The following is a 12,896-nucleotide window of genomic DNA, read 5'->3' as shown; positions in this document are numbered from 1 at the left end:
GGCTAGCGATCTGAAAGAGGAGGGAAGCCATTCTCGGCCCTGTGTCATTGTTAGCTTGTTCATTTTGTGGGCATGCTTTCCATAGAAATGGAACTGTGGCCTTTGCTGGTTCCTGCTTGGATGTGCTGCTATCAATCCCAGGAGATGTCACGTCTTAAAAAGCATGTGCAGAGTCCCGTGTTGCAGCAGCATGGGATTTAGAGTCAAGCCCATGTCTGCCACCTCCCTCCTTCTCATCCTTCTCAGCAAGACACTGGGCCTGCTTTGCATCAGAGAATAGCATGCAGAGGACTTAGTAAGAGTTGGATTTACTTCCGCCTGAGTGATCTGGTTTCACCACATACTTTAATCAGGGGAAATGCTATGAGAGAATCTGGACTTCAGTGACACAGCATTTGAGTTACTAAGACACGGGACGCTTAGGGGCTCCAGCCCAGCCCAGCCCAGCGTGGTGTGCAAATAGTTACTGTGGCAACATGCCTTCGAAAGAAATAGGAACACAGTTCTTTAGGTGCCCAGAGGCTTCCCTTTATATAAGGAAACACAAAAGTAATGCCAGTTTCCTTGTAACTTTGTTTGGAGGTTAAACAAGAGCTGCTTCCAGTTGGGTTTTCATTGCATGATGCTGGCATGAGTAAAGGTGATTTGCCTCCAAAATGCAGCAAGGCAGTGCTTGGAAACGGTGTCCACACCTTGGACCCAGACCATGCCTTGCTTGGTCCATGTGTTTGTTCTCCCAAGAGCAGCCCCACTCTTGAAAACTGACTTCCCTACACTCACGCGGGGTCTCTTTCGGTCTGAATCCGCCCTCGCCTTGCTTTCAGGATGGGGCCTTACCTGGCATGGTCTCGTTTGGCCCAGTGCAGAGGACCTGCTGCACCAACCCCCCGGTGCTGTTGTGGCGCGCTTCACACTTCCCGTCTAACTGGGTCGGCTTCACATAGACAAACGGCTCTTGGTGAATGGTGACAATCTGTGGAGAGAGAAGGGGCTTTTACCTTGGAGGGAGCAGGAGAGAGGGGTCCCTCCTTGGACCCAAGGCTCCTCAGCTGGAAGGGAGCAGCTGTGAGGCTGCTCCAGAGAGGCCAGGGACCAACCCTGGGTTCTCCAGCACCTGGCATTTCTTCTTTGGTGCAGGTTTTAGGGGTGCCGTGGGAGAGTTTCCATTTGGGGGGTTTCTCACCGCTACCCTTTTCCATTGGTCTGTATCTTCCACTCCCAAGTTTTACCTTTAGTTTTGTAGACATTTCATAGCCCTGCGGCGTCTCTGTCTCTCCTCCAGGCCAGATGATCTTGCGGTCGTTGGGCAGAAACTGTGGAAGTTACAGAGAATGAAGTGGAAGGTTGTAAACTGTCCCTGTTTGCCTGGGAACGGCTGCAAGAGAACTGCATCATGGCAGACTACACTTCTTGTCTCTTGGCCTGCATTCCCATGTTAAAGAGTGTGTGTGTGTGTGAATCACTTATGCATTTTACCGTTTCATAGCGTGAGTCTGCAAACTGATATGAGGTATGAGTTTCCCTTTTAAACATCTAGCAAGTTCTTAGCCCTTAAGGCAAAAATGGCCTGAACGTACCAGTAAAATATCAAAAGACATAAAAAGAAGGGGGTGGCTAAGTTTGCTTCCTATAGCCTGCTAGCCCTCACGTCTCTCCCCCAGCCCCCCCCCCAAAATCGAGGGTCCCAGAGAAGGTTGCAGTCCTCCCTTATGGAGGAAGGGCCTGACAAGGGAAGCCACCCTGGCTGTTGTGCCTCGCCACGCCTCGAGGGCTGGTGGCCATCATACGTACGTGGCTACCATTGTAGACTCCGACTTGCACCAGTTTGTTATTCTGTAGGTTCATGACACTGTAGTTGGCATATTTCCTATCCCCATCCTCATTGAACTCCACTCTGCCTGTCACACCATCCGCATACTTGGTCTGCATGAGCACCCTGGAGAGACAACCAAGTCCCCTTGTTTAGGCTTCAGAACTGATCACTCTCTGCCCTTGAGACAAATGGGGGGTGAGGGGTCAGCATGTAGCAAAATCCCCTGTTCATTTTTGATAAAATCAGGTTGTCAGAACCAGAGAGGCAAAGAAGCAGCAGTTGCTGGAGCAGGCTGTCCCTTCTCACAGGGTCATCCAGCCTTAGGGCAGCAGCATTCAAGTGCCCAGATGAGTTCCCTTTGGCTCTTTCTGTTGCCTGACCCCTATCTGGGTTGGAAGCCACCATACTGTCCCTAGTCACTGGCAGTGATGCCTCCCTTTAGTGGAGTCGGGATCAGCCCCATAGCTCCCGAGGAGGAGTTCTGCCTGCCCCCAGAGTCCTTGGGTCAAGGCGCCTTTTGCCTGGTGGCCATTTCATAGCTGCGGAGGGAGAAATCTCCAAGGGGCAGGCACTGTTTGGAGAATTATTTGTGGGGCAGGGAGTAGGAGTGTGTGAAGGCAGGGGAGTTTCAGCTGTCGGAAAGCTCCACAACTGGTGGAAGAAGCATTAATAAGAATTAACTATACGAAGAGCATAGAATTCAGTGCTGAACTCGATCTGTGTGCCAAGGCTGAAGAATGTAAGGTTATTCAAGGGCTACTTCCTCCATATTAAATGTAGCTTTTGAGCTTCTTGGCCTCCCTCTGTCTGTCTCCCCTTCTGTCTGCTGTGCCTTGTGTTCTTTCCCTCTTCCCTTTCTTCCTTCCTTCCTTCCTTCCTTCCTTCCTTCCTTCCTCACTCCATTTTCTGCCACCTCCTTGAGTAGGCTCCTGGCATCTCTTGGACATCTCTTGAAGGTCTGCCGGTGGCACCTGAATCCCCCCCAGCCCCCACTTTCCTCCTGCTTCTCTGCTTCTCCTTGACCAGTGATGGTGGTGGGGCCAGAGCAAAGCAAAGGCAGAGAGGCTCCTGCTACCTCTTGAAGAGCGGGCCAGTCTTCCAGATGTTGGTGTTGCCCACACAGCCCCTCGGTGGGTCTGTGATATTCTCCTTCTCAAAGAGGTCATGGACGGCCTGGGCCACCACTGCCACCGCATCCCTGATGTGAGCAGACTCGTTCTTCCCATTCATGAGCTGCAAGCCAATCAGTCCTGAAAGGAGGTGGGCAGAGGATCAGAGGAGCAAGGGCCTTCAACTGTCTGCCAGTTCCCAGCCAAGCGGTGGCCCATGCTGTCTGTTCTCCTCATAGGGGTAGGCTGCTTTTGCACACAGAGGCTCCACTGAGCTCTCATGGCTAATGGCCATTGGTAGATCCAGTCTCAGCTGATGAGTCTGATCTTTTCTGTTGGTGCCATCTAAGCTGTTGGCCCTCCCCACCACTTCTTATGGTCATGAGTTCCAGGTCTGGAGCTACAGAGAAGCAATGGCCCTGATTCTGAGTGACATGTCTCTCCATAGCTTAACATGACCACACTGAATATGGCACAGCTCTGGGACCCATAGGGGCAAGTCCCTCCCCCCGTTCCACATTGGCATTGCCTGGGTGCCTAGGAGGGAGAAGGGAAGAGTGCACCCCTCCTCAGAGAAGGGGCAGAGGGGCGCAAGGGAGGGCTGTAGGATACCTTCTGGGGCACTGCGCAGGGCATTGCCCGAGATCTCCCTCTCCCCCACAAGCCACACGTAGCCGGGACCAGTCATGTTCTCTTTCGCTGCAGCCGTGTAGACGGTGGTGGCATCATCCTCACTGGAAAAGAGCAGAGAGGGGTGGGCAGGACAGGCTTTGCCCTACTGCCTTTGTGGTGAGGCTTGAGGCAGAAAAGAGCACCCGGGAAGTGGCAGGATGGCAAGTAGGCTGTGGGTGGGTCCCAAGCCCCTTGAGCTAGATAGCTGCCGCAGAGGCTGCTGAGGTGAAAGAGAGGTGCCTGCAGAGAACATCTTTGCCTGCAGCAGAAAGTGGGCATCTCCTCTGCAGTTTTGGGGAGGCTGAGCAGAATGATGGCAAGACATTTTCGGAGCATGTCTCACTCTGAACTGGCTTTCCTTGCCCTCTCTGCCACAGCCATCCCACAGAAAGGTCTGATGGGCTGTGTCCCCTCGCATTGCCATCCTGTTGGTGGCATGACCTTGCAGGGCCCAGTGGGGCTGTGCTTGTACTTTCGCATGTACTTGAAAGGTGCCCACCTTTCCTGGGCTTCTTGATTCATCGCTGAAGGGGGCGATGAGACTGCAGAGGAACTGTAGTGAGGCAAATGTTGAGGTGCCAGTTCTGGGGAAGGGACAGCCTGGGAGTGATTTTGAGACCCCTACCCACCCAGAAGCAGTATTTCTGCCAGCTCTTCAGTCTGGCGGAGGGCTTACTTACTTACCTGGCGGAGAGGATGATAACCCGAGCCTCCAGTTCCTTAGCTTCCAAGAGCAGCGAAGTGACATTTTTTGTCCCGGGTTCAAACTGGAGCACCTTCTCAGCCTGTAATTTGTGTGAGCAAAGGCGGTCAGTGGGGGAGCCCAGGCCCTTTGGGCGAGAGCCATGCTTTCTAGGAGGAAAGAGGGTCCTTAACTCTTTCCAAGCACTGCTAGGTATGGAAAGGAAGGGTGGCAGCTGGGTTGGTTGTCTGGTCTTTTCTCTTTTTCCCCTCTCTTTTCTTTTTCCGCTTATGGTTCTTTTTTCTCCCCCTTTCTTCCAATATTTCTCTCTCTCTCTCTACTTTTAAAAAGATATTTTGCACTGTGCATGCAAACTGAAGTCACTCAAGACCCAAAAGAGAGGCGTGCATTTGTACAGGAAAGAGGGAAAAAGGCATATATAGATATAGATATAAATATATATTGACTTATTTTGCAATGCAGTTGAAAACTCAAACCAGTGTTGTTTTTCAAAAAACCAAACAAAAACCACAGGAACTGAAAAATGAAAATAAAAAAAGAAATGCACAAGGTTCACCTCCGGAGAGGGAAGGGAGAGATGCCAAAGTGAGCGTTTTTTCACACCGGGGAGCTCTTTCCTTTTGGGGTTTTGGGGGGAGGGAGGGAGGGGGAGAGGGGAGGGAAGGGTTGGTTCAATTGTCCAAGAAAGAAAGAAAGAAAGAAAGAAAAAAGAAAACTTGCAAGTTAATTATCGCTTGACATGCATGTCTCCAAAAGAAATGTTTCCAGGGCTGGCTTGCTACGGTTCCATTCTCAAGATCAAACCAAACTTATCCCAACATAAAAAAGAACGTGCTACCAAGACATGGAGTTTGCTCGCTTGCTCAGTATAAGCATGGGTAGGTAGGTAGGTAGATAAAGGAATTGATTTTGAGTTTTTTCTTTTCTTTTTTACAATTAGATTATCATCATCATCATCATCATCATCATGATTATGATTATTACGGTTATTATTACGATTATTATTATTATGATTATTATGATTATTTTGTGCCTGTGGCCAAGTTCATCATTTTGCTAGTTAGGTTGGTGGGCGGCGTGCATTGTCCATGCAAATATACCTTGGGTCCTCGCTTGTTGTCATAGGATAGTTGTTCGAGGCTGTCATAGTTCCTTTTTTTACTCTGATGAATAATGTGCACAGAAAAAATATGTAGACACAGAAGAATATTATAAACAGTTGAAAAAAAATGACGTGTAGTAAAGCAATCCAATATCCAACTCCTCCTCCACTGTTTGTGAAAAGGGGGCCGAATAACTCTGGAGCAGGCAAAGTCCGGCCGGAGGGGCAGGGGGGCTGCGGGACCGAAGGGCCAGTGGCATCGCTGGACTCTGGCTGCCCCTGTTTCTCTCCCATTGCCCCCAAACTTCGAGGCGGATGCAAGCAGCTGCGCTCGGTGCTAAGCCTCCATTGTAACCCTCTGTATAATCTGAGTATTAGCCTGGGTCAGGGACAAGCAGAACCTGGCCGTGCGTCTGGGCTGACTGACCCACAAAGCAGGAGTGTGTGTGTGTGTATGTGTGTGTGAGAGTGTGAGTGAGCGAGAGAGAGAGAGAGAATTTCTTTCCTCTTGGTGAAAGGACTCAGTCCAACCACCCTCCGGTTGATCAAAAAGGGGGAGATCACTTTTAAATAATGGGTTGGAATTTGAGTTCAGTCCATACTTATTTCTTTTTGAGGTGAATTTGGACTTAGTATGCTAGTATAAGAGGCTGTGCCATCTGAAACTATAACCTTCCATCCCATAGAAGATGGCAGCTTTTCTGTGCCATTCAAAATGGCTCCGCTGCTTCACTGACGTGTAATTAATTTACCCAGGCATCTTTAAAAAGACAAGCGGTTACTACAGGGGCTCCCTATACTCCCAACTAACTGCTGGCCCTACCTGCTCAGAGTCAGTTGTGATTTCTGTTTTATCCTACTGGTTTTATGTTTGGGAGAGGGCTGGTGAAAGTGGGGTTGTCACTGTGTTGTCGTTCTCAGTGTGAACTTGCATTTATTTTTGGTGGGAAATGCTGCCTTGCTGCCTCTTGGCTCTAGCGCCCATGGTCCTAAAAGCATGCCCACGCACAGGAAGGTGCTATGCAGCGGGCAGATGGCCGTTTCACATACTGCAGCTGCTGATTTCGATTGGGAACTGCTGGCAACACAATGTGGGGCAGCCATGTTTCCTGCTGTGTCCTTAAGCTAAAGGACAGGCACTGTCTTTGTTTCCAGTCAGTGGAGGACAGGCCCTTTTGCAGAGAACATGGCTGGGGGCAGAGGAAGAGGGGTAGCTCTTGGGTAATGTGGGGGTCTGAGCATGTTAGCCATTGATGCTTGGCCCAAGAATGGGGACTAGCGTGTTCCCTTTTCCCACCCATGGTCTCATAGAGAGCACAGGCAAAACAGCTCACAGGGGTGCCTTGCCATGGCAGCGTTAGTGGTGTTGTGATGGTGGTTGGTGCTGGCGCCTATCCAGAGAGGAGGGCCAGGTCCTAGGAAGGGGAGCCCCCAGGAAAGCTGCAGGCCCAGGAAAGGAGAGGCGCCAAGGGAGGAGGAGGAGAAGAGAAGCCCACCCTGCCTTTCCAAGGAGCTGCTCAATCTTTGCCAGCTGCAGCCCTGGGCAGTTGGAGCCAGCCGCCCCATTTTGCCTCCCCACTGAGCAAGCGAGGGAGCATTGCTACCCAAACTCTGAGCCAGGCCCTGGCATGGAGCCGGTCCTGGGAGTGCCCACCCCACCCCACTCCTTTGGGTGCCACTGGTGCTCCCAGGAGGCAGCTCTCTCCTGACCCCAGCCAGGGACTCATAGACACCCCACGGGGCTTGTAAAAGGAGGATGACAGCCTCTGGTGTATTTCTCTTTTCAGCAGAGGTGGGACTGGCAGGGGGTTCATCACTGAGTGCTCCTTAAGGAAGACTCTGCTCCAGCACTGACAAGGAGAAGGAGCATTTCATGGAAAAGATGTGTAAGCTGCCCTACAAGTACCTGCAAGGACTGTGCTAGCACTCTGTGTGCATTCGGACATGATCTCTCTCTCTCTCTCTCTCTCTCTCTCTCACACACACACACACACATCATGGGATTCTTTATGGTCCAACCAGCTCTGACTTTCCTACCCAGGAATCCGGCAAAGTGTGTGGATGCCATCCACTTGCTCCAGCGGAGAAGGCAAAGAGTAGACAGAGGGTTATTGGCAGGCCCCATGCCTAAATACCCAGAAGGTACCTTAGAAGCTAAACAGGGTCAGCCCTGGTTAGTACTAGGATGGGAAGCTGCCAGGGAATTCCTGGGGCTGTGGGCTCTATTTCAGAGGAAGGAACTGGCAAAACTGAGTCTTCCTTGCCTAAGAAAATCCTGTGAGATTTGTGGGGTCCCTGTGTGGCATCAGGCTGATTGAAGGCACATTAATTGCTGTAATTTGCCATCTTCCAAGTTTCCTTTTCCGATCACTGCGGCCAAAGGCTATACTATGAACCAAGCAGTGGCTCTTCTTTTATGCTGCATGCTCTCTTTCCAGACATGATGGGACTTCTATTGGGGACATACGGGGGGGGGGGATATCAGTAGTGAGGGGGGGCTGGTGTGAATGCCTGGCAAAGGCACAAATCCTGTCGGAATTTGCAGGTGGTCCAAGAAGGACTGGAAGTCAGATGGACCTAGAGACTGGGAGGAGGGAGGCCATTGGGGGCCCTCCAAAGTGAGGCAGGCAAGGCTGGGATGCCGCCTGAGGCCAAGTGTCTGAGAGCCAGGCTGAGCCAGAGGGAACTGAGGCTCTGGAACCTGGGAGGAGGCCAGCAAGGCTGCTCTTTGGCCCTGTCTCTTGCTCTCGCCTGCTCCCTGACCCCTGCTCCCTCTCTTCTGGCCCAAGGGGCTCTCCAGGGGCCCCGAGTCGCACCCCAGTCACTCCCCAAGGGAGGGCATGCACGTTTTCCACTAAGGAGCCAGGCTGCCTTCCTTGTCCTTCAGGGATTTGCAGAGCTCCAGGTTATGCTTCCCCTCCTTTCACAGTTGTTGTTGCTGGTTTTTGTATTGTTTTGTTTTGTTTCAATGTAGGAGATTTTCGATCATGGCAAAGCAAGTGAAATGAATAAGAGTACAAACTTTTGTCAGGTACTACTCAAGAGACACTGTTGATGCTTAAAGCATAATGTTAGTCATGTTAACAATGGGAAGAAAGAAGGTGTTTTACATACAGAAATCTACATACATACATACATACAAGTCTGAAACTTTAAAAGATTTTGCTGTATCAACAACAACATTTTAGACAGCAGGACAGGTGTGATACTGACCTTTGATTCTTTCTCTTCTAAGAGGGTCTCCAGTTTCTTCTGGGCCGCTCGCCCCTCATGATCATCGCTGACGATGAGTATGATGTGGTTCCACTTGTAAAAGCGCATCATTTCAAACCAGACATTGGACTGGTGGGAATAAGGGGGGACCGTGCGCAGGAAGGACAAGTGGATGCTCTGCAGGAAGGAGAGAGAGGGGCACAGCGTGAGCAAGCGGAGGGCAGCCAGCAGCGCTTCAGGCGCTGGCCTTGGGTGGCTTTGGGGGGCCATTTTGTCACAGAGAATCCAGAAAATGTGGTTTCCAGATCCATGGTTCCCAGCGTGGGCCATGCCTCCCTTGTCCTCTGGCATCCTCCTGCTTCTCAGCTAGTTGGTGGCAATTATTTTTGCAAGAACACGCAATTACAGCACTAGTTTCCCCCAGATGTGAGCTGCCAATTGCCATGGAAGCTCTTCAGGTCCGTTTGTGTCTCCTGCCCATTTCGTTCCTGCTGCTAATCACAGCTGGGGATTTAGTGCCCAACAATCCCTCTCAGTCCTTCCTTGAATAGCCGATCTGAATCACCCCAATGTTGAGGGAGGGGGGTCCGTAGGTATGCCCTTGGACTCACTTGTGTGTCTACACACCAATTTCCTCTCAACTCCACCCCATTAAATAGTGGTATTGCACAGCTTTGCTATACAAATGAAAAGAACAAAAAGCATTTATGGAAGCCAGGGGTTAACATACCCCCCCCCCAACCTGACCCATAGAAACTGACACGAGGCAATTGAGAGACTCCATTCCCTGGCCACAGTTGAGCAGAAGCAAGAACAACCAGCGGCATCTCTGGCATTCGGGAGCCAGTCCCCCATTGCACACATGCGCGGGCACACGGTGGCTGCTGCTGCTGCTGCTGCTGATTTTCGGTGGCAGGCAGGGAAGGGGGAAGGAGGCTGCTGCTGCTGCTGCTGTGCCAATGTGCGCAGTGCGCAGTCGGTTGGTCTTTGGGCTGGGAAGCTGCCAGGGACGGAGGGAGGGACAGGAATCCACCCATCTCCATCTAGGTCAGGTTTGGGATTAATTCATGTGGGGGATGCTGCTGCTGAATGCCTGGGTCCCCCATCCCTGGTGGGGGGGCGTGTTCAGGGCCAAGCAAGGCACCCCAAAGGTCCCCCTCCCTCTGCCCCCCTCCCCTCACTCAGCTGCACACAGCTTTCTCTCTTTTCAGATGACGTTAGGTTTACTAAGACTCCCATTAAAACATAGGACTTTGTAGTATAGTCTGCTGCCTGATGAACTGGACACATCTTTTCGGCCATTCAGGAATGTTTTTTATCCATTCACCTTTGACTCCCAGAATGGGCAGACTCTCGGTTTGCAGGATGATGCTGTTGGCAGAACGTGGTGCTCCTGGCTTTCCTTCTCTGTCTGTTTGATAGCTCTCACTTTCGGCATTTGGACTGTAGGCGCCTGTGGGCAGGGGACTGCCCTTTTGCCCCGGGGCCAGACACACAGAGGCAAATAACCATAAGATGACTGACTTACCTTATCCGAATATATGGACATGCGCGTGGTCAGCCCAATGACTGGTATCCTATAGAATCCGGCTGTGTAGGAGACAGGCGTTGGCGTGAGGTGGTCATTTGGAGCCGGTGGGTGACTCACTAAGATGGCGTAGACCTATAGGGTACAGCAGATCGCTATTGACTGACAGGTGTCAGTCAAGGGGACTCGTGCGGGGGCTGGATTTTGGCAACTGGGTGTCCAGACTGGAAGGAGGGTATTTGACCAAGTCTCGCTGGGGGTCTTCATCCCACTGCTCCCTCTCCCAGACTTCAGGCAGGGTGGCATGGGGGACCTGGCCAGTCAGCTAGACCTCCAGACTGCCTTCCTCTGCAGCCTGTGCCTGGGCAGCCTTTGGCCATTCCCCGCAGAGCAGGGGGGGGCCCGCTCCTGGGGGGGGTTTGGGGGGCTCTGGGGGGTGAGGGGGGCGGGAGGACGGGGCCTCCCTTCCCTTTGAGGGCCCTCCTTCAGGGGCATGAAGAGAGGGGCCCAGCTCCTGGGGTCCTTGGCTTCCCTGGGGGGCTAGGCGTCTCTCTCTCTCTCTCTCTGCCGCCTTGGACCCACCTGGCTGGAGATGAGGTCCTCGCAGACGGAGAGGGCCATCTGGATGGCGTTGGGCTTGTGGGTGACGGAGGTGGCGTTGAGCTGGATCTTCCAGGCGCCGTGGCGCTTGTTGGCCTGGGCCACTGCCTCGCGGAAGACGGCCTCGTGCTTCTTGGTGCTCAGCACCGCCCCGAGGTTCACCACTTTGGGCTCGCACCCGGCCCTGGCCAGCGAGAACCACACCAGCACCCCCAGCAGCAGCAGCCGCATGGCCGCCCCGCGGAGGCCCCCGACGGGCCCCGGACCCCGACCCTCCGGACAGCGCTCAGCCGGCCATTGGGACCCGGAGCAGGCGGCTGCTGATGCTGATGCTGCTGCTGCTGCCCATCGCCTCCGCCGCCGCTGTCCGCGGTGCTGAAGGAGAGAGAGGGGGATTGGGAAAGAGGGAGAGGAGGAGGGAGGGAAGGAAGGAGGGGCTCCCGAGAAAAGGAGGGAGGACTCCCGCCCACCCCCCACCTTCCGCAGCAGCAGCTTCTGGAACAATCTCTCCCTCCCTCCTCCCCCAGGGCAGAGACGGGAGGAAAAAAAGGGCAGGGGGCCACCTGGGACCCCCCCCCAGACCCCCAGACCCACCGCAGCCAGGCCTTGGCTGATGCTGAGGCTCCTCTTTTGGCGTAGTCTGCAACTGTGATGCGGTGATGCTTGGATTTGGGGCGCTAAGGATGGAGGGATAGAGAGGAAAGAGGGGGAGGAGGGAGAGGGAGAGGGAAGGAAGGAAGGAAGGCAGGAAGGTCCGAGGAAGCCAGGCGGGGCAGCTGGGCAGCTGAGGGGCAAGAAGGGGGGGGGGGGGGGGGGCCTTCCTTCTAGGAGGCAGAGCAGGCAGGCTCCCTCTCTCCTCTGGCCTCCTGGGTAGATGCTTCCCTGGGTCTCTCTGCTCCAGGGCTGGAAGGGGAGGCTTCAGGAGCCACGGGGAGGAGGAGGCCCCAGAGGGCCAGGCCACGCTGCCTTCTGCCCAGGGATGCCATGGCCATCCCTCCTGGAGGCGGGGGACAGGAGAGAGGGCCGGGAGCCAGAAAGGAGGCGCCCCACGGCCCTCCCAAAGGGGAAGCCTGCCTTTGCCGAGAGAGAGGCCCTCTGGGCTGCAGAGGCCAGTGGTCTTGGGCCTTGGCTGAGGAAGGCAGACCCCTGCAGCAGGGCCCTCGGTGGCTTTGGAGCCTGCCCTGTGCCCCATCTTTAAGAAGGCAGAAGAGTGAGCAGGAGCAAAGAGGGGGGACTGGCAGAGGCCCATTCGACTGGGCCACAGTCTTTTCCTTACTGGAAACCATCGGCTGCTGTTCTGTCGGCCTCCCAGTCAACTGCTGAGCCAGGGAAGGGAAGGGGACCCACAGACCCAAGGCCTTGGGCCCGATCCCAGGGCCATGGGCCGGAGGTCACATTCTGCCGATGCTGCTGTGAAGCGAATGTGGGCAACCGTGTGCCTCGAGGGACACAGGGCCCCCCCCCCACTGTCCCCAAGGCCATGCTGGGTGGCAGCAGAGAGGTCTGTCTCAGTTTGGGAGCCCTCCCGGCCCTTTCCTCTGGGAAGCTCCATCGGGGCTTTGCAGGCGAAGGGCAGCAGTCTTTGGTGGGCAGAGTGCCCCCACATTTTGGCCAGACCTGCAGCAGGCCAGGGCCGATGGGGAGGGCGTCGGTCCCTTGCCCCCCAAATCCTTCCTTGCAGATTGGCCCTGATGCCGCTGACGTCGTCGTCGTCGCTAAAAGAGCAGGTTGCCATGGCAACGGCGCCGTGTCCCACATTCTCTCACTGTGCTTCTTGGGAACAAACCAGCCGGCCTTAAAGACGACAGGAGAGCCGGTGCGGAGGAGGGGGCTGGCGGCGGGAGGCCCGGACTCTTGGGCCCTTTGCAGATGGCCACTCTTCCGGGCCTTGTCCGGAGCCCCCCTTCCTTCCCCAGCATCCTCCATCCCCGCTCCGGCTCTTTCTCAGAGGGAACATGGCAGCCAGGAGCAAGGAGGGCCTCCGGGCCCCCTGACCCGCCGCTTTGCCTGCCCTGCTCCTTGGCCAAAGCTGCCAGGACAAGGCTCCTCCTGCCTCCAGGGGAAGGCCTCTGCCCGGGCCCTAAGCAGGCCTGGCCCTGGCCCTCCTGCTCCCCCCTTCCGGGGCCCGAGGCCTTCTCCTGCTGGGAACCCAAGGC

The 12,896-nt window shown here is 54.4% G+C and overlaps 1 protein-coding gene across 12 annotated transcripts in view; it reads right to left on the bottom strand.

Moving 5' to 3' along the window:
- Window positions 1-11,203, bottom strand: part of GRIN1 (glutamate ionotropic receptor NMDA type subunit 1) — a 30,781-nt gene extending 19,578 nt beyond the window's left edge. For 4 of the 12 annotated variants that reach the window (XR_006105001.1, XM_042479059.1, XM_042479060.1 and 1 more), the window contains exons 1-10: window positions 10,723-11,200; window positions 10,141-10,275; window positions 8,613-8,789; window positions 5,398-5,460; window positions 4,279-4,379; window positions 3,535-3,656; window positions 2,889-3,063; window positions 1,792-1,936; window positions 1,230-1,313; window positions 838-973 (exon numbers count right to left, since the gene is read on the bottom strand). Coding sequence is in view for 9 of the 12 variants with exons in the window: in XM_042479059.1 (XP_042334993.1) it covers window positions 838-973; window positions 1,230-1,313; window positions 1,792-1,936; window positions 2,889-3,063; window positions 3,535-3,656; window positions 4,279-4,379; window positions 5,398-5,460; window positions 8,613-8,789; window positions 10,141-10,275; window positions 10,723-10,971 (1,387 nt within the window). In the remaining 3 variants the exon portion in view is untranslated. Of the gene's footprint in view, window positions 1-837; window positions 974-1,229; window positions 1,314-1,791; window positions 1,937-2,888; window positions 3,064-3,534; window positions 3,657-4,278; window positions 4,380-5,397; window positions 5,461-8,612; window positions 8,790-10,140; window positions 10,276-10,722 lie in introns of all 12 variants that reach the window. The other 8 variants (XR_006104999.1, XR_006105000.1, XM_042479054.1 and 5 more) reach the window with 7 other exon arrangements.
- Between the last annotated feature and the right edge of the window lie 1,693 nt (window positions 11,204-12,896).

Source organism: Sceloporus undulatus, chromosome 7 (assembly GCF_019175285.1).
Source record: "Sceloporus undulatus isolate JIND9_A2432 ecotype Alabama chromosome 7, SceUnd_v1.1, whole genome shotgun sequence".
Classification (NCBI taxonomy): domain Eukaryota; kingdom Metazoa; phylum Chordata; class Lepidosauria; order Squamata; family Phrynosomatidae; genus Sceloporus; species Sceloporus undulatus.
The sequence above is the reverse complement of the archived record's forward strand: the minus strand, read 5'-3'. Positions and strand labels throughout refer to the sequence as shown.